At 42.7% G+C, this 21,658-nt stretch overlaps 1 protein-coding gene across 1 annotated transcript in view; it reads right to left on the minus strand.

The window, feature by feature from the left end:
* Positions 1-1,663: 1,663 nt before the first annotated feature.
* The window catches only part of LOC147323603 (neurotrypsin-like), a 37,143-nt gene continuing 17,148 nt past the window's right edge, over positions 1,664-21,658 (minus strand). Inside the window, exons 4-15 of the mRNA XM_086304063.1 lie at positions 20,511-20,753; positions 17,054-17,192; positions 16,786-16,964; positions 16,484-16,631; positions 10,970-11,148; positions 10,512-10,653; positions 10,133-10,353; positions 8,758-8,899; positions 8,384-8,662; positions 6,214-6,336; positions 5,833-6,101; positions 1,664-3,753 (exon numbers count right to left, since the gene is read on the minus strand). Of these exons, the coding sequence (XP_086160189.1) occupies positions 3,218-3,753; positions 5,833-6,101; positions 6,214-6,336; positions 8,384-8,662; positions 8,758-8,899; positions 10,133-10,353; positions 10,512-10,653; positions 10,970-11,148; positions 16,484-16,631; positions 16,786-16,964; positions 17,054-17,192; positions 20,511-20,753 (2,600 nt within the window). The 3' untranslated portion in view covers positions 1,664-3,217. The remainder of the gene's footprint in view (positions 3,754-5,832; positions 6,102-6,213; positions 6,337-8,383; positions 8,663-8,757; positions 8,900-10,132; positions 10,354-10,511; positions 10,654-10,969; positions 11,149-16,483; positions 16,632-16,785; positions 16,965-17,053; positions 17,193-20,510; positions 20,754-21,658) is intronic.

Consider the following 21,658-nt stretch of genomic DNA (forward strand, 5'->3'; position numbering starts at 1 on the left):
CATGTGTAGAATACAGTCAATAAAAGTAACCAAACCACCGTTTCAGGTTCTAAACATGTTAATTCACTCCCTTTCAGAGCCTCAAGTGGTCATTAGAGGAACTGCATTTTTTAGCTCTTTTCTTGTTTTCTCGCCACATGGGGAAAACAGAGTTCAGGAAAGCTAATTAATAAATATCTGGTGCTAAAAACAGAGACGACAGCAACACTCACTTGTTCTCAGCAGGTACACATTTTTAATACTCAACCATGATTCAGCACATTACACTGAGGAGCAGCTGATGGGTTTAACACAGGTAAAGCAAGAGTACATCTGAAACCCTTTAGCCTGTCTGCGCCCTCATCGCCCAGCCAGAGACATACAGTATTTACATGAACCAACAGGATCTGCATGGTCAAACATCAAGTCTGTGGTAGCAGGGCTTGAGTTTATGTACAGGATTATAACAACAGGCTTGGAGAAATGTTGGAGTTGAAGGTTACAGGATGCTTCACGACACAATGGTTCACAGTATATTAAGCACAAGTCCATACACTTACAGCATAAACAGTATAAAAAGAACCACCAGGGTACCTGACGGACCCTGTTAAAATAGAGCAATGTCGCCATCTTCTGGTCAGATCACACATCTGCTCAGAGAACAACAGATCAGACAACGTTTAACTTCACCAGCTCGGCTATCTAATCCAGTCAAGAATGAATGCAGAACACATACTATCTAAATGCAGAAGTAGCAGCTAGCTATCTGTCTATCTGAGGACCTGTCTATTTATCTATCTAGAGCCAGTACAAAAAGATATTTATGACTCAACAGTCAGCTTCCAATGGCTTTAAAAGGAGAGGCCTGTACAATTTTAAAGGACCATACCAATGTTTTTGCACATTTTAGCTCTTTAACCAGTACACTTAATGCAACCGTTGACTTATTTCCAAACAAGGTTGTTGTTATTCAGCCACCGTTTCCTTTGTTTCCCTGCTCAGACATCAGAAATCAATGATCAGACGCCTGCAGCTGTTTGTTCTATGCTGTTATCATAGGATGAGCGGCCTGGTTTACCCCTAGACTACTCTGAGAAAATATCTACAGATAAGACATTTAGTGTGAGGGATTTTGATTTAGTATTGCACAAAAATCACATTAATTAATAACACATTAATCACACTAGCAGGGATTCTTCTTTTTAACCACAGCCAAAAGAAAATCATTGGCATTATTATAAAATTCTATTTTAACCATTTTTTTTAAAATTTATTTCATTTAACCAAGAATAATATGCATTTTGTTGTTATTAAAGGTTCTGGCATAATAGAAAAAATCATACATTTCTGTCATATAATGTAACACACAATGATTAAATTTCTCATATGTATTTCAATTTTTTTTATTTCCTTTTGGTTGTATTGGGTTAGTCTAAGTTTGTGTGATATTTGCTGCTTACTGCAAATATCAATGATCAAGACAAAGCACATAATAATCCCTTACTTTGCATGACTTTATCACTACATCAGTTTGTTAAGGTAGAGGTCTGTCCATAAATATTTGGACAATAAGATTATTTTTTTTTTAATTTTGCCTCTGCACACCATCGCAGTGGATTTTCAATCACGCAATCAATATGTGGTTAAAGTGCAGAGTCTCAGCTTTAATTCAAGGGGTTTCCATTAACTGTTTGGGAATTACAGCCATTTTAAAACATATTAACTGGCATTATTTTCAATATAGCAGTTGTTTTTAATTCTTGGATCAAAACCCCGCCTGAAGTCTAAAACCTATGGACAACACCAAATGCTCGGCTTCCTCCCTTGCAAAGCTCTGACAGAACTTAATGAGTTGTTTCTCTCCTTCTTCATACATTTGTCTTCCCATCATTCTGCCACAAGTTAATCTTGGTTTCATCTGTCCCTCTGTTTTCTGGCAAAGCCTAATCTGGCCTTGTTGTTCTTGAGTGTAATCAGAATGTCCCAGATTGCTGATTTGGCCATTCCTAAAGTTTTTGCTATCTCTCTGATGGGTTTATTTTGGTTCTTCAGCCCAATGATGGTCACCTTCACTTTCATTGCTTTGTGCCTTAAATGTTTCAAATGCAGGGTCAACACTTAAAATCAACTTTGCATCTTTTATCTGTTTAATTTATTATAGAAGAATTAGGGAACTGCCCTATCTGGTCATGAGACTGTCAGTCAATCGTACAACAACTTTGTATTAATAATTCCCAAACAGTTGATGCAATAGACTTTTTTACTATAATGATCAGACAGTCCCCTGTAAGTACAATGTTGGCAACAGTGGGAAGGAAGAACTCAATTTTACGAGGAAGAGACCTCCGGGTCAACCAGGATCAGGGAGAGACCGTGATTGGTTGAGAGTTGACGTGAAAGGAAGGAAGATAAAAGAGATTACAAAGAGATTGGCTCAGTAAGGCATTAATAAGCGCTTTAAAAGGGGCAAATAAGGTTAATCTATACAAATAAGAAACAAGCTAAAGGAGAACGTGTGTAACGCAAAGTGACCTCATTTGTAATAAATGCACTAAAACTTGCTAAATCAGTGGTATGGTCCTGAGTTGAGTAGCTTAGTCATGGGTCCAAATGAACAACTGCACTTTCACCAGTAAAGGTATAAGACAACAGCCTGAAGAGAGAAGCCCTGTTTGAAAAAGAAAGCCACATCTGGATTTTTATAAAAACCTAATGTGGGACGAGCCTCACCTTCTGCGAGGAGTTTGGAGTTTATCTACATTAATCATCTCAAAGGGACATCAGTGATGGTCAGTCAGCCTTTGTACTTGATGTGTTGCTCTTTTTCTTAAGCTCACACAATGTAAATAGGTGAAATTAGCATAGATTCTTGTGTGACCGTCTCAAAATTTTCCCCCCGGAATATTTTACGCGAGCAGTAGATTCCTTAAAGTACATGCAATTGGGATTTTTTTTTTTTTTCAGTAAAAGGGCCTGATCGGCGTGCTGATAAATCTGTCGACCTGTTTCGGTCTAAACGGGCTGAAACTCACACGTCGAGCACCGCAAATGACCCGTACAGCTCAGGAAAGCCTGCCCACAGCACACACCCGCGATTCACGAAGACGGAGTTCAGATTTGACAGACGGCCATTTGCACTGACTGAAGATTGGGAGCATCTTTCTTTTCTTTTCCTCATCCTTTAACCCTCCTCAGGCGGTCACATGGCACAGGTGGTAAGCCAACGGCACGGCCTCAATCAGACCAGAATTTGTGTGTTTGCGTCCTCCGCCCGGCGTGTGTGTGTGTTTTTGGTGTGTGAATGATGAGAGTGTGTGTGTTTAATCTCATTGATTTCATTTGATGGCTGCTGATCGTGTGCGTGTTTGCCGTGCGTGTGGAAGGACACATCTTTGCCCTCGCTGTGCATGTGTGTTATGTCATTGTGTGGCAGATCTCCTTGTATATGTGCGTTTGGCGCCTCCGGGCGTGCTTGCACATTGATGACCTCGTCGATCCAGCTCCTGAAGCGGCTGACTCGCATGTAGAGCGCAGGTGAGGAGGGATCAGCGCAGCCGTAACCCCCGGCGACAACGCCAGTGAGGATCCATCGACCTGTCTCCGCCTGACACACTAACCCGCCTCCAGAGTTGCCCTGGCAACTGTCGTCATGGAGGAGGCTGGTGTCTGGAGGACTGCCAGCACACAGGGTGCCGTGACTGGAGAAACTGTTGCCATAGCGCTTCTTACATTGCCATGATGACATCAGAGGGACCCAGGAAGCAAGAACAGAGTCTAGAAGAAGAGAAAGAAGACAAGAGGATTACAAATACTAAAGCAAACAGCTGATTGAGGCGATGCTACAGGTATAAACATGTTTCTATGCTCATTTTGGGCCGTGGTATATAACATGTTAGGCCAAAGGACTCATTAGTGCTGTGTTTAAGCACATGAGAGAGTACCAACAGAGCACTCTCACATCTGCAATCAATAACTTAGAAACTGATTTTAGAAACAGAATATAAAGTCATCTTTCTGCCCGACTGGTCTCATGTTTATCCATGTCCAACCATCTTTCAGGGGTGTGTCTAGAAGAATCGCATAGAGTGGCACCAACCCTTCCTGAACCCCCACCCCACCATAGCCACTGGAGTAGAGTACCATTAATCTTATAGTCCCCAAAACCACTGGATGAGAGCATGGATAGAGCCAGCAGGAATGTTACAGAGTATATTTATTCAAGTACTTGTACTATGCTGCGCTCTGATTTTACTCCATCGCATTCTGAATGTGAATATTCAACTTCATACTCCATTTACTTAATGTTTTAGTTACTTATAACTTCTCAGATTAATTGCATTATTTTAGACCAAGCTACTGAGGAATATATAGAAGTATTTAAAATCATCAACATATCACTAATTCAATAATTAATAATAACAATATTATACTAATACTTTACTCATTTTGGGTTTTGTTGCTGTAGCCCATCTGCTTTAACTACGGTTGGATAAAGGTGTTGTTGCCATTCATTGTATGAACTACTGATCATTATAGTAAGAATCTGACGAGCTGTTTAAACAAAGTCTTGAAAATTGATGTTGTTCTGTGATCAGTACCTTAATTTTTCAGTTATTCAAGATTATTGTTACATTTTCCTCTTTGAATGTTATCATAACAATGAAGGCCTTCAGTTCAAAATGTCGCAACAAAATGAAACAATAATTTTGAATATGGCTTTATCCAACATTTATATTTCTGCTTTGAAAAAAGTCTGCAAATTAGAACATTTTTAGAAAGATTACAGCAGCTCTGTGAAGCCGTGATTATGCGGGGGGGGCAGGCTTAGATTACCTTGTTAGTATTCTAATGTAAGCCCTAACTTTTGCTAATTAGCACCCGACAGTACAGAAGCAGCTGATGGAAATGCCATTGTTGTACACGTATTTGAACAAAGACGATGAAATGTGATGGGATCTCCAGAGTTATTAAAATTCATCTTGTGGGAGGGCTTAGATGTGCGTGTGTCATGTTTTCTGTTTCTTCGTTGCCTTTTGTGTTACGTAGCCTGATGATTGATGTGCATTTTGCTAATTTTTTTGTCAGTATGAATTAGCTCTACTGCATGTGATAACTGAGACAATTCTTTTTCATTTTCAAGCAGCTGCTGTAACTGGCTTCACCAGACAACAGATAGAAATGAACCTTTAGAGTCATGTCTCATTTACAGTTATTTTCCTATTGGTCAATTAGCACTTTCACTGTTAATTAAACAAAATCAAATCACAGGGAATGAAATGAAATGCAGTTTCCTGTTAATCCATGTACCACTGAGGGCTAGTTTCATCAAACAGTGCACATATTAACCACACGGTGGCGCCAGAGGAAAAGTTAGGAACTCATCGATGTCATTGTGATTTGTTTGCAGTGGAAAAGGAAAACCTGTATTAAATTCCATAGTAATTTCATAGCAATCCGGCCTCATGTTGTTGGGATCCTGCTCCTGACACTAGTCCAGCTCATCTGCTCTCTCATTTATATTCTGTCCTCTATGAAATACTGATGTGAAGATTTGCTGATTTTCACTGTTCTATATGTGTTTGTTGAATGTTAGACTGTCATTAAAGATGTTACTGCAGATGTAACTGAACAGATTTTCAGAATGAAAGTGTTTCTGATTTGTAGCCCAGCACCTTCTATAAAACTTACTGGTCAAAGTAAACCTCAAAAATTCCACAATTCCAGGTTATTCTTGTACTTCTGCAAATTTGTGCACCTGTGTTGAAACACACTACTCACAAACTGGTGATCTCCTCCACCCAGATGTTTCATCTAAAACATATTTTCAGACTTTATCTTTATATAACTGCCTACCTGGACCCGTCCAGCCAGCTGTAACCGTGACCACACAAGAAGATGGAGTACTTCCCCCTGAGTCTGTGTCAGTGGCAGGAAGGCATGCTGCATTGGTGTTGGGATCAAAGGTCAGACAGTGATTCTTTGAGCTAGGTAGCTTAAGCAAAGCCAGATCGTGTCCACCGCTCTGACCCTTAAACTTCCTGTGAACCACCACCTGCTCCGGTGTGAGGCGCCGCTCGGACCCCCCAACTATCACCACGTACCGGGACGGATCGCCGCCAAACCTTCAGGAGAGAGACAGAAGCAACTTAAGGGTGATTTACACTTGTGTATTACTGCGCTGAGTGGTTCCACCTCAATGTAGAAACTGATTTATTAATATTGCTTTGGATTTACCTGGTGACACAGTATGCAGACGTCAGGGCCCAGCAGGGGCTGATCAGAGTGCCACTGCAGAGAGGACTGCTGTCTTCTTCCTGAGACCGAAGCCACACAGACACCTGCCATGGCCACGTGGTCCTGAGCAAGAAGAACGAACAGATCAAAACTACTTCCTGCTTCTCTTTTTGATCTTGTTGCCATTTCAAATTAACTTTTGTTCAACATATAAATGTCAGTCAAACCAAAATAACCACAAAATATGTGATGTTTTCCAACTCGGAAGCAAAAGTTGTGCAAGATTCACCAGCTAGCCAAACGTTTCATATGTCTGCTCTGGGAGCAGCAGGTCAGCAGGTCCAAGTCAGACACACCACAGAAAAGAGGAGCCGGGGTGGAGGTGGGTTGCAAAGCAGCTTGCAGGCAGGCAAAAGCAATTTAAATAGTGTGTCTTATATGAAATTTACTAACTGGATGTGTAGAAAGAGATCAACTCAGCCATCAGCTTTTTTCTACTTTTTATAAATTGCATACAAATTATTATAAACTAAGAATCTTAGAAAACCCGTTTTTAATATTATTAATCCTGTAAGTCCTGCATGTGCTGTATATGTTATTTCTGTGAAAGCCACAGGTTGCATGAATAATCCAGCAGGAGGTGGGAGGTGAGCCAAATATATATATATATATATATACACTCAACAAAAATATAAACGCAACACCTTTGTTACTGCTCTCATTCCCCATGGGATGGACGTAGAGACCTAAAATTCATTCCAGATACACAATATAACCATCCCTCCCAAACAGTGGTCACAAATCAGTCCAAATGTGTGGTAGTGGGCACATCTGCTATATTGAGATAATCCATCCCACCTCACAGGTGTGCCACATCAGGATGCTGATCTGACATCATGAGTAGTGCACAGGTGTACCTCAGACTGCCCACAACAAAAGGCCACCCTGGAATGTGCAGTTTTTTGCGCTATTGGGGGTCTGGGGACCCAGAACCGGTCAGTATCTGGTGTGACCACCATTTGCCTCATGCAGTGCAACACATCGTCGCATGGAGTCTATCAGATTGTCAATTGTGGCCTGTGGAATGTTGGTCCACTCCACTTCAATGGCTGTGCGAGGTTGTTGGATATTCGTGGGAACTGGTACACGCTGTCGTATACGCCGGTCAAGCACATCCCGAACATGCTCAATGGGTGACATGTCCGGTGAGTATGCTGGCCATGCAAGAACTGGGACATTCTCAGCTGCCATCTGCCCTGAACAATGTGAACCATGATTCATCCGCGAAGCGCACACCTCTCCAACGTGCCAGACGCCATCGAATGTGAGCATTTGCCCACACAAGTCTGTTACGGCGACGAGCTGGAGTCAGGTCAAGACCCCGATGAGGACGACGGGCATGCAGTTGAGCGTCCCTGAGACGGTTTCTGACAGTTTGTGCAGAAATTGTTTGGTTGTGCAAACCAATTGTTCCAGCAGCTGTCTGGGTGGCTGGTCTCAGACGATCTTGGAGGTGAACCTGCTGGATGTGGAGGTCCTGGGCTGGTGTGGTTACACGAGGTCTGCGGTTGTGAGGCCGGTTGGATGTGCTGCCATATTCTCTGAAACGCCTGTGGAGACGGCTTATGGTTGAGAAATGAACATTCAATGCACGGGCGACACATCTGGTTGACATTCCTGCTGTCAGCATGCCAGTTGCACGCTCCCTCATTGCTTGTGGCATCTGTGGCATTTTGCTGTGAGACAAAACTGCACATTCCAGGGTGGCCTTTTGTTGTGGGCAGTCTGAGGTACACCTGTGCACTACTCATGATGTCAGATCAGCACCCTGATGTGGCACACCTGTGAGGTGGGATGGATTATCTCAATATAGCAGATGTGCCCACTACCACACATTTGGACTGATTTGTGACCACTGTTTGGGAGGGATGGTTATATTGTGTATCTGGAATGAATTTTAGGTCTCTACGTCCATCCCATGGGGAATGGGAGCAGTAACAAAGGTGTTGCGTTTATATTTTTGTTGAGTGTATATACATATATTTGTCTATCCAGTTAAGCCACCAATGAGAATATTTTTGAGAATATTTTAGAGAAAATGGTCTGAGAAGTGAAGCAAAACAGGTTTAAATTTTCATTAATTCTGTTTTACCTGATTTTTTCCCCCTACCTGAGTATGTTTTCCTCTCCCTGATTCCTCCTCTTGCCATCTTCCTCGGCCATCTTCCTCAGCCCACAGCTCGGCTCTTCAGGCTTAATCTGTGCCGTTGATTCTCGTGGCGTGATGTCACACCGTACCCCTGCATCCTCCCTTCGTCTGCAGCCCTGGATGCTCTGGCCCAGAGAGGGACACTCGCCTAGGAACTCCTCTTTCCCTGTGCACCTCACCTGGTCCAGGTGGACGGGTCCTTTCCCCTGACCAAACCCTCCAGCTGCAACTGCTCGACCGCTGGGGATGACACACATTCAAGAAGATGTGACTTTATGGTATGTTTTTGTTTTCACTAAAACTGTCATCTCTCATTCACCCTCACAAACATTAACCTGTGTCCAAGCTGTCTGCACACCACGGCTGCGTTCAGATCGTTCCAGCCTGAGTCGCAAATACTTCCCCAGTCACCATGGAGATACACTTCGACTCGACCTTCCTTCCTGCTGCTGCCACCCACAAGACGCACCAGGGGACCTAACCAAAAAAAAGAAAAAAGAAAAACAACGCTCATTCATATTCATGCCTGCGCATCTATAGAGACGGTAGCTGTATGTCCGCTGACGGTGTTAAATGTCATCCAGTGTCTCTTTATCCGGCCGCTGTTCTCATTCTAATGGACTGTGTGTGTCGACAGGAGAAGCAGGACCTCTGGAGAACAGAGCCAGTAACATCGCTTTATTTTCACAGCTGTCAGCATGTGACATGTAAACCATTTGGACAGAAAAACACCAGTTTAAACAAGGAAGGCAGGCAGCATGCGAGCAGCGGCCTGCAGCAACATCTTGCCCTTTTGTGGCAAAATAAATTTCAGCTCCACCAAATCTCTGCAGTGCGGTGCAATGATACTCCTGGTTTAACTGGTTTATTTCTTCCACTATATGAAAAAGAAAATAAACTCTTTAAAATTGTGATTATGTTCTGAGACAGGAAATATATCTTTGTAAATTTAATTCAAGTTATTATTTTTAAAACCTGATCTTTATTTTTGTCCATACAAACACTGGGCATGAGTGGCTTAAAGGGTGAGGAGGAGAGCTCTGGAGGTTTGCCAGTTTGGGGAAATAAATCTAAGTGGTGAGTGCTGCTGCTGTAATGTCCTTCGGCAAGGCGGTAGCCTCAAGTTGTTCACAACAAAGGCTGTATATAAATGATGACTTACAGTTGGTTTAAACTTCTGCGTTCAATCTGCGTCGTATGTGTGCAATAACTCCCCTGAAACAGCTATGACTACTTCGATTGGCCTGTTCAGTACCGCAGATTCCTCCTATGCATTTCTGACTATGTTTTCTTTGCAGCTTTTTTAGCGTTTATCAGTTATTATTGAGAGAATAACAGCCATCGCCTCAATATAAGGTCTCACAGATGTCAGAATCTGTCAATTCCTGGTGGGACACTGCCGAAACTATCAGGAAGGATGTGATGGAATCATAAAAAGTGGAAAACCTTGAGTGACAAACATGTTTGCCTCAAAAGATGCTCATAACGCAAAGCAGGGATCCAGCAGCGAAAATTTTCCCAGGAATGTATTTGTCTACTTGACTCCCTCTCACTTAAAAGCATTATGTGACACTACCAGAATATATTGGAGGTGTGTAAAGGGCGGATCCTGAGGAAAATTATCCCAAAAGTTAAAAATGTTTCAGAATTTAAAAAACAAATCGGCTGATTCATCCTAAACTACTGCATGAAATCATCCCCATCACTCACCTGTGGAAGGTGCAATGACCGGCACCTCATTAGTCTCCTCGTCGGACCTTCCTCTGCAGCGAACACCGACGTCCTCGCTGTGGGAGCAGTCGGTCCGTCCCCAGATCCCATGTTGGCAATCCAGCAGCGAGGTTTCAGATCCCTCGCACTGGACATCGTCCAGGAGGATCAGGCCCACGCCCTCGCCAAACGTCCCATCAGATACGACCTCAGCGTGACCCCTGGAGATGAGAAGAGTTTATCATCTACTTATAAAGTGATCAAAATGCAAACAGCAGTCTTCTTAGTTGTAACTATGGCAAACTTGGGGTGCAAAGAGTGCAGCTGCAATTTTCACTGAAAAAAGCTGCATGCAAAAAGACTAAAACTGTGTTCATACCTGTAACCCAGCTGCCTGCAGACCACCTCTGCATGCTGCTGGGTCCAGTGGTCGTCACACACCGTCCCCCAGTCACCGTTATGAAACACTTCGACTCGGCCCTCCCAGGGACTGTCTCCTCCAACCAGACGCACCACACCGTCTGAAACATTTTGTGGTTATAAGCAAAAATCAGATCCTCTTTTCTCAAAGGGAAGATTCTGTTTTATAGATGCTACATCTGAAATTAATATTAAAATCTGTATTTTTGGAGTTTGGTCACATGTATTGATATGTTACTGCTCGGCTCACATAAATCCTGTTCCTACTTGTCACAAACAGGATGTTGCTGCTCTATGCAGTAATGATTTATTGATGTTCGGAGCCCAGCGGCTATAAATAGCAGCTTTAAGCTCATCAGTGTGTACAATTGCTATGTGTGACTGTGTATATGTATGTGTGTGTTTGGGTGCATGTACCTGTATAAGGGCTGCAGGAGACCCCAGCATCCTCCATGTGGTCACAGTTGTGCTGCTCCCAGTTGCCATGAGGACACTGATCCAGGAACAGCTCGTTTCCTGTGCATTTCATCGCATCCAGCAGGATGGGACCTGAACCCTGACCGAAGTGAGCCCAGGACCAGGCTTTCGCCACACCACTACAACACAAACACACACACACAGGTTTTTCCAGAAGGTTACTTAAGATAAGATAAGTATATTGTCTAAAGGAGCAGAGAGGGTAGTAGAGGGACCTGAGAATAAATAGGCCATTAATAAATAGTTAAAAACCAATTACCTCAACACCTCAGTTTATTTATCAGGTTAACTGACAGAGTCAAACATCTAAAGTGATGGCAGTTTTACTTAAACAAAGGGATCAGATAAAATGCTGTCAGGCAGCCAAACAGTGAATAGTACAAAACTGTCGTCCCACAGCATTTGTGTTGGGGTGAATTGTTAAATGTTGTCATTGTTGTGCTTAAATTTGTAAACCTTGTCTTAAACTGCATGTTTAGATATTCTTCTGTTCTCCTCCCCCACATGCAGGATGGTAGAGAAGGGTATAGTGTTTAACTGCAGGCACATTCCATCTAAAGCTTCTGGTTCCTTATCTGGTAAGGGATGGTTACTCCCGGCCATTTAGGGGCTCGCCTGTGCTTGTATATGGCGAACCATTAAAGGGGTTAAGCCATATACAGGTGAGGGGAGATGACCTTTGGATAACTAGGAAATGTGGTTGAACAGTTGTAAGCATATATTGTGTGGCAGGAAGTCACATCTGCAGAGACACATACACATGCACTTACGTGCTTGCACATGCATGCACACACACACAGTGCCTTAGGTTTTACGATACACCACAGGGGTTTTACGGTGAGAGGTTGTGTAACGGAGTAAAAGCTGTGAGGGGAGACTGGAGCTTTGGAGTTGGCTACAGGTGTGCTTGTGTTAGCTCTGAGCGCAGTCTCCCCTTGGAAGTAAAACGTACGAGTGGATCTTGTGTTCTGTTCGCAGTCTCTCGTGGTCTGATTCCAGCAGGGTTGCATGTTTAGACCCAACAATTTGGCATTGATAAAGCTACACAGTGTCGCACAAAACGATCAGCTTTCCCAGGAGGACGATTCATTGACACAAAATCTGTCAGTCTGCTGGATATAACTCTGAAAAACACGACTACGACAAAAAATACTCTAAAGATACTCTTTGAATAAATAAAATCATCCAAAATAATAAACTGCTTTTTTTTTGTGATGTCTTCTTAATCCCAGCTTGCTATAAAAAGCCCTTTTGTGCTTCTGCTTGTGCTAAAAGTGATGTTTAACCTAAAAATAGCATGCAGCAGGTTTGTTAAAAAGAAAAGTAAAACATATCAAACTACAGGGTGGGCCAGTTATATGGATACACCGTAATAAAATGGGAATGGTTGGTGATATTAAAGTCCTAAAGAAGAGGGTTGCATTGACAATCCAACACAATGGGCAGCACATTGAACACATGTTATAAGTGGTCAGAAACTTGTAAATAACTCATGAAAGAATAAAGTTACGTTGAAACCAAGCACACCATTGTTTTTCTTGTGACATTACCAATAAGTTTGATGTGTCACATGGCCCTCTTCCTATTGAGAAAACAAAAGTTGTATCCAAGATGGCCGACTTCTAAATGGCCACCATGGTCACCACCCATCTTGAGGAGTTTGCCCTCTCACATATACTAATGTGCCACAAACAGGACTTTAATATCACCAACCATTCCCATTTTATTACGGTGTATCCATATAAATGGCCCACCCTGTACAAAATGTTGCAGGAAAACCATCAACTAATTATTTGTTATTTATAAATATGAAAAAATAGGAGGAATCAGAGTACGGGAAGCAGGGAAGGGCTGGAAATTATCTAGAAATGATTTTATACAGTGAAATTTATTCAGTACAGCTTCTTAAATTTTAAAAGGCGCACAGATTCTGAACTCTTTGCCATCAAATCTTAAAAATTTTAATTAACAGGCAAAATTATGGCTTGTGTGGTCATTGTTGCTGTTTTCTGTTTGATCTGATATTTGCATTGATATGTTGTGTCTTTAAAAAGCCCAACCAGGGACACGGTCTGCAAGGTAGCTGTGGCTAAACGTTTTATATGCACTGTATAGTTGCATTCTGTTTAAATGCACTCGTGTTAACATGTGTTGTTTAAATTTTACAAATAAACATTGTATAAATAAAATACAAATACGGATGGTAAATGTATACTGAACATTTGCAATTACAGCCTCTCAGATATAATTTTTAAAAGAATTCTTATTTTCTTTCATATGAATCATCAATTCATTTGTGAATTATTTATTAGTGTAATAATTTACTTTTTTAATCAGTTAAAAAAAGTAAAACCTTGTGTTTTTCATTCATTACTTACATTTAATGTTTTTACTTCTCCATTTTCCTCATTATATTTAAAAACTTGCACTCTTACTTGTAATTGATTATTGTCACAGATTTGAGTTTTTCTTCCTCTGCTGTTTGTTCACAGGGAGGAGTAGTGTTAGCTAGTGCCAGCATGCAAAGTGTCTACATGTTTGACACGTATTCTCTATCTATTGCAGAGCGAAACAAAAAATAACGAATACAATCCATGTGGGGAAAAACAAATCGAGTTTGCTTCGTTTTGTTTTGCGTGTCAAAACACATCAGCGCACAGCTGTACACAGCTGTGTGGGAACCTGTGCATCAGTGTCAGGACATCTATTATTCACACGCACAAACACAGATGGTGAGGTGTCCCCCGGTGTTTCGGGAGATGAAATGCAACCTCGTGTTAAACATGGAGGAAGATCTTCACTTTCTTCTCCGTAGGGTTTACATTCTGTGTGTGAGGAAGTATTTTCAAGATGAGACAAACTGTAATCTGCTCTGCTGGAGAATCCTGAACATCTCCAGCTTACTCAACGGCATCTGATAAATAATTCAGTTTTAAATCTTTTTTGGGGCAGCACGGTGGCACGGTGGTTAGCACTGTTGCCGCACAGCAAGAAGGTCCTGAGTTCAATTCCACCATCAGGCCGGGGTCTTTCTGTGTGGAGTTTGCATGTTCTCCCCGTGTTTGCGTGGGTTCCCTCCGGGTACTCCGGCTTCCTCCCACCGTCCAAAGACATGCAGCTTGTGGGGATAGGTTAATTGGATAATCCAAATTGTCACTAGGTGTGAATGTGTGAGTGCGAATGGTTGTCTGTCCCTATGTGTTGGCCCTGCGACAGACTGGCGACCTGTCCAGGGTGTACCCTGCCTCTCACCCTATGACAGCTGGGATAGGCTCCAGCGCCCCCCGCGACCCTGAAAAGGATAAGCGGAAGCGAATGGATGGATGGAGGGATCATTTCTGGGATTTTAAAGATACTGGCATCTTCTGTTTGTAAAGTGATTAGTGAAATTTCCAGAGCTGAATGTTCCCTATATTTGTGTCATCCACAATGCCCCATCAATTCAGTCAGTTTCAGTTGCCACACTGTAAATCTTTGTGGTGGTGCCATTAGTCTTTCCACTGAGAGTGGGACAAATAAACACCTGCACAACCAAAAGGTGCAGTCAAAAAGTTATGCAACTCCACACATAAAAACCTGGACCGGATTTACACTGGGCTGCTATCCCCCTAAAGGTCGTCTCCTTGAGCAGCCCTGCAACAACCTGCACACTTGGGATATGTGCTGGATCTCCTCCACTGAGTCAAAAAGGCGACACTTTAAGGACAAAGTCACAGGGAGCCAAATCGGGCATCTAGGGCAGGTGGTGTGATACATTTGCTTTGGCTAATAAAAATCCTGCATTTCCAATGTGCCGTTTGCTCTTTCTCCATCAGATGCATCAAAGAGTTACAGTAATGTAAATGCAGTCAGAGACCCTGGGGGAGTTCAATACACAGCACACAACCTCATATTTATATACCATGTTCAAAAAATTAAGGGAACACACAAACATCACAGTATACACAACGTTAATTAAACTTCAGGGATATCAATCTTTCCAATTTGGAACCATAAACCACTGTGAATCCATTTCATCTGCTTTAGTGCAAATAAAATTGACAACAGGTGCACTTGAGAGGCAGCAACAACTGTCCCAAAAAGGGAATGTGTCATGGTCCGTGGGAACAGGTAGTGTTCGTGTTGACTCAGTGGCTACGCCCTCGGGTTGGGTCGACAGCATCGCACCTGTATTCCATCTAATTACCAATTACCGGAGAACTATTTCACCCAGCGCGGATGGCTGCTCCACGCCAGTCCGTTAGTCACTCTTAGTGGTCACCGTCTGGCAATTGAAGACATCTCCTGCATGTTTTGCGTGCAAGAGAACTCCCTCAGTCTCCGTCTCTCCCTCCTTGGATTCTCTCCCACGGACACCCTCCCATCCAAGCCCCACGGTCTGACTCTGATTGTAAGCCACAGCATTCTAATTCTGGTTTAGTTTTGACTCTCTCCCTTCCTGCACACAAGTAATTGTTCCCCTTTCTCTTGCAGCTTCCCAGGGAATTTCAGGTCCTCGGCTTGAGTTTTATTCTCGTTCCCTTGGTTGTTCCTGATCATTTATGTTAGAGAAATAAATCTGTACATAGTTCCTGTGAATTTTGTATTGAGTCTGCTTTTTGATCCCCACTCTGTGTGTATGAACCTTGGTTCGTGACAGAATGGTTTTGCAGGTGGTGGCCACAGAATACTACACTCTGAGTGTTGCACAGATGCTCCAGTTCCTTCAGGCTGGCGTATCCATACGTCCCATCACAGGAAGGTTTGCTGTGTCTCCGGGCTGTTACAAGAGGAGAGCTGGGCAAGGCTATAGAAGGACAAGCCAGCAGCTGAACCGTTATCTACTTCTTTGTTTGAGTACGATTGTACAATCAGGAGGCTCACTGTCAGACCGACACAGGGACCTGCAGCGGGCTACTCAAGTTCATTCTTCTAACCTAACTGTCGCAAACAGACTTTGAGGGATGCATGAGCACTCATCATCTTTAGGCAGTGCCAGTGGCACCCGGTTCTCTTTACCAATGAGACCAGGTTCATGCTGAGAACATGTGACAGACATAAAAGACTCTGCAGGTACCGCAGTACATATGCTGCCTGCTACTTTAGGAGTACACTTATCCCCTAAAAACTGTTTGGCCTCTTATTCGTGAGCAGAGATCGAGCCGGTGACGATCCTTGACATGAAAGTTGGGTCAACTTGCCAGGTGGTGAGAACAGGACATACAGGGAGTGATCTAGAAATAGCAGCAGTTCTGGACCTGGTCCAGAGGTGCACAAGGAGAAGACCTTATAGGGGATAGAAAGCCAATTTAAAACAGGCATAGTGTTTGCTTTCTTCATCTGTACATTTGTGGCTCTCCTACTACAGTAGGTGTCTCTGTGGCCTGAGGCTCACAACGTAACCTTTAAACTAGGACAAAGATCAAAATGTTTCCATACATCTCTTATCTAGTTGTGGTGGAGGTGTGAACGTACCCAAAACCGAGCTGTCTGCACACCACCTCTGCCTCCCTGTCGTCCCACTGGTCATCGCAGATAGAGCCCCACCTTCCTGCATGAAACACCTCCACACGACCTTCAAAGTCTTCCTCACCTCCAACCAGTCGCAGAGGAGGGCCACTGCCTGAGAGGAGTTTAAAAGATGGCATGAGATCCAGCAGCATCCACCTTGAATGCTCTCACACACATTTTATTGGTACCGAATCGCTCTGTGCCTCTTATGTATGGGCCGAAACATGCAGGTGCGTTTGCCACGACATTGTGGAAGTCACACTGACCTTCTGGTGGTGCGCACACCACTGCTGCTTCGTTTCCATGGCTACAGTCACCAGTGACGAACATCCTGCTCCGGCACTTACTCAGGGTGTTCTCATCACCCCGGCAACCTAGACGTTCGTAGTGAAATAGGCCAGAGCCCGAGCCGAACTGAGAGTGCTGCAATGCTGTGCCGATATCGCTGAAAATAGAAACGTCACCGGTGAGAATGAACTTTTTACATCAGTCACACGTCACTGTAACTCGTAGCAGATGTTTCATCCGACCTACCCCAGACCCAGCTGTCTGCAGATCACACTGGCATCCCGGTCTGTCCAGTGAGAGTCGCACACTGCTCCCCACTGGCCGTTCAGGTAAACCTCAACTCGCCCGCTGCCAGAGATCGAGCTGCCAACCAGACGTGTAGCACCTAAAATCACAAACACGCAAATTTTAATGATCAGAAAACTCAAAAATTCACAATGGCAACACAAGTAGATAATAAACATAATTTTGACATAATAACCCAAATAAGTTCAGTACAAACTCGTCTTCACAGGCATCACACATACTGTGAGGTTAACCGCTCATCAAGGTGTTTGTTATTCAGTTATTAGATTGTGATCGTATCTCTGGCAGAGCTCCACTGTTTGATTCAATATTCAGCACTGAACACCTCTACATCACTTTATCAAGCACTTGTCTGTTGACACATCCTGCAGACAAACATTAGCATTCCTTTGAAGTTTGGTTTCAGGTGTATCTAAAATCGACAGTCATCCTTTAAACTCGTTTGTCCAGAGGGGAATATCTGTCTCTTCAAATGCTAATCCCTCCAATACATGCAACAGCTCGTAATCATCTGTGGCTGTCTGTTGTTTCATAGCAAATATATAGCTATACAAAACTAAACTTGTTTTCCCAGCAGACCAGTTTTACAAGATGACACAAAACCAGTGGCCTGTTTTGTTTTGTTTTTTTAAAAAGCATTTACATTTATCAGATAAAATTAACTCAACAGACACTTTGTTAGGTACACCATGTGGAAACAACTCAGTGCATTTAATCAAAATGATACTGTTGAAGTTAAAACTGAGCAACACAAAGTGGATAAAATGTGACTTTGAATGTGGCATGGTTGTTGGTACTGGACAGGCTGGTATTTGAGGAACTGCTGACCTACTTGGATTTTCCCACACAACCATCTCTAAGGTTTACAGAGACTGGTCTGAAAAAGAAAAAATATGTAGTGAGCAGAAGCGTCCTCTGTCCTGCTACTACTCATTACAAGGTGTGCAGAAGAGTATCTCTGAACATACTGCATGTAGAACCTTGAAGCAGATGGACTACAGCAGAAGAAGAAAACACCGCGTGTCCTTCCTGTCAGCTAAGAACAGGAAACAGAGGCTACAGTTTGCATTTGATTGGAAATACATTGCCTGGTCTATTGAGTCTTGATTTCTGCTGCAACACACACATGTTAGTGTGAGAACATTTTGTAAACAACATGAAAGCATTCCATGGTAAATGGTAAATGGCCTGTATTTATATAGCGCTTTACTAGTCCCTAAGGACCCCAAAGCGCTTTACATATCCAGTCATCCACCCATTCACGCACACATTCACACACTGGTGATGGCAAGCTACATTGTAGCCACAGCCACCCTGGGGCGCACTGACAGAGGCGAGGCTGCCGGACACTGGCGCCACCGGGCCCTCTGACCACCACCAGTAGGCAACGGGTGAAGTGTCTTGCCCAAGGACACAACGACCGAGACTGTCCAAGTCAGGGCTCGAACCGGCAACCTTCCGATTACAAGGCGAACTCCCAACTCTTGAGCCACGATCGCCCCAACAGGATAACGTGCTGAGTCACAAAGATCAGGTATTCTCAAACAGGTTTCTTGAACTGACTGAGTGAGTCCACAGTCACCAGATCTCAGTCCAACTGAGCACCTTTGGAATGTGGTGGAACAAGAGATTCACATCACTAATGTGATGCTATCATGTCAGTAGGTACTGTAGAATAAGGAGGGGATGTTTTTCTCATTATCATTTAATATTTTAATATGCCATTATTAGTTCATTAGAAGTATATAACCAGCTTTGCATTAAGCATAAATTGAAGTTTTTGATCTTATATTATTCTTTGCATTACAGTGATGGTGATAACTTTAATTTGATCTTTCTTACAGGTATCAGAATAATAACATGATTTTCCATTGCAGATGTAACTATGATCATTCCATACACATTGCAGTTTGTTGCTCATTTTAGAGTTGTGCTCAAGGTAATTAAAGGTTAAAAGCTACAGCCAGCGCGAGTCTGGCTGATCTATGGAGGGCAAAGGCTTTGAGCTTGGAAGGCCGCACGCGCTTACACAGCACTTATAAGATGTCATTCTTGGTGATTTTGTGCTTAGTCATGTTTTAATATGTTTTAAGTAGAAGTAGCTGATCCAGCAATATTCATTTAATATTATATACTTGATTTAGAGCAATACACACTGATGGTCTTAATAAATGAAAGAGTCCTTGTAGTTGCCATGTTGTGTCTCAGCAGGGTACAGACGGTTCCAGGAGAAGGGGGGCAGTTAGCGTCTGCCCTCGGGAAGGAGACAATGTTATTCTTTGTGTTAAATAAAATTGTCAACATTGATTGTATTACACCTGTCACTACGCATGAGGGGGCGTTCTAATACCCTGATTTCTAAAACTATGGAGATGTGTTTTTTGAGATGAGATCTGAGACTGTCTGCATACAGTGTCCATCTCCCATGTGTGTGATCATTAAATCATCGTTTGACTCAACCCGACCGGACCAGTGTTGTTATTGTGGGTTTTTCCTCTGGTGTCCATCTCCAATATTTTTGAACCATAACAGTACCAACATCTCTGAGGATTGTTTCCAACATCTAGATGAATTTGAGCCACAAACAACTGAAGCAGTTGTGAAGGAAAAAAGGGATCCTCAGTGTCAGGTGAGTGTAAATAAATACTAAAAGCCCCACAATCACATGGATTTGAAAGCAGTTATTCTATTAAATACATTAAGTTCATAGATGTTGGTAACATTTGAAATACCTGGAACTCTAATCAGTTTAGAAATTGGTTGTTGAGCCAGTCAGAGGCTTATTTTTAAATTGAGTAATACTGATATAGAAAGTTTAGATTTTACATGCCAGAAACCAGATTTAGAAATTATTCTTCATTGCAAGAGGAACTGGGGTTCGGTTTATGACTGTTTTACTGTAATTGGAGCCACAATTTACAAAATGAACATCCTGCTGATTTAAAGAACTCTTCAAACTTGCATTGAGAATATAAACTCATCAGGAAAATATTTACTAAAATAAATAAAATGAAAAACAGCGTCACATTCCCCTTTTGGACATTTAAAATAATGCAGTTTAAGGAACTTGTGCACAAAGGGTCCACACGTTATTGCAGCTCAGTCATTAATCAGTCATGACTGCCAAGTATCAATAGAATTTTATCTTTACACACCAAATTTCTTTGGATTTTGAATTGTTGCAGTTGTTTTGCAGATATTACCTTTTACATAAAAGAGTATCTTCCCCTTTTTTTTGGTGTGAAAACCTTGTGAACAGCTTAACCAACAGCTAACAAATGTTTCATTTGAATCTGCTGGGGGGGGATGCGCACAGCACTAAATGTGGAATGAAATAATTTAAAGGTCAACTTGTTTTTAATCATGCATGAACTGTTCAGAGCGTCTGTGGATATACCCTGGTGGCAGTCGCAGTAGGCCCAGCCAATTGCTCCTGAGTTCTGTCGGAAGAAACACCACGGGTTGGACTCACGATCCGGGTTCCTGCAGTAGTTGTGGTCACCCAGGCCGCGGCCCGGGTACTGCATGACATAGTCTGGAAACTCAGTCCATTTCAGACAGGGGGCACCAGAGTCCGTCTGCGACACGGTGCCGTTGTAGTATCCCAGTTCTGTGAATCCCTCAGAGCATGACAGAGGCACTGCACACCAAAGGGAGAGGAGAGTAAGTATATGTTGAGGAAGATGAGAGAATGAGATGTTTTGGATGAAAGGACGGGTATTTGGGTCAGCGAGGACAATGAGAATAAAAGAGATAGTTTGGGAAAAGAGAGGTGAAATGGGAGTAAAACGGGTCTTATTTAAATCACATTATCCCCGTGTCTTTATTATATCTTAACATAAAACCCTACATGGATGATTCTCCAGTACTGCAGCAGGATCCCCTCTAAGGCATTCAACCACACTGATCCATGGTGAACTGGGGAAATTTCCATGACCCTGAACCTCCTTATTTAACACGGTGGTGGCCAGATACTGCCAGTAATCTTCTCTGAGAGGGAGGAATGGGTGAGTGAAGCTTCGACAGTCTGAGAGGGAAACTGCTGACATCAAAGTGTAGCAAAATTAGGCCACAAAATGTAGAGCAGGTTTTGTGCTGCAGCTGATTAAAACGCACACAGAATGCGCTAATGAAAAGAAATCATGCTAAAAAATATAATGGGGAGAGTGGTGCACATACAGGCACTGCACAGCACACTCAGAGGTGCAAAGTCACTTAAAAAGGTAAATGATTTATACAAGTAGAGTGGAAAATAGGATCTCTCTGACTTTAGTTACTTGATCTTTTTATTGTATTTGCATATTTGTTGGAATGTTGGTCTGCAGGGCCACACTGAACTATAACATGTTAAACAATGGCTGAACCTTTGCTGATTGCATTAGTCCTTTGCTTCTGTGACAAATGTGGGAAGGGTGGCTGAACTTTGGTACAGATATCCAGGATGTTTGCTAATGATTTTTCTGTTTTTTCTTCCATTCTGTGGACAGAGCAGCAGCACCTCAAACTCGTTCCTGTGAAAGATCAACATCTGCTTAATGTGGCACA

Source organism: Aulonocara sp. 'chitande type north' Nkhata Bay, linkage group LG8, assembly GCF_057382095.1.
Source record: "Aulonocara sp. 'chitande type north' Nkhata Bay isolate Kocher_YH1m ecotype deep benthic linkage group LG8, A_spYH_male_GT1.1, whole genome shotgun sequence".
NCBI classification, from domain to species: Eukaryota; Metazoa; Chordata; class Actinopteri; order Cichliformes; family Cichlidae; genus Aulonocara; species Aulonocara sp. 'chitande type north' Nkhata Bay.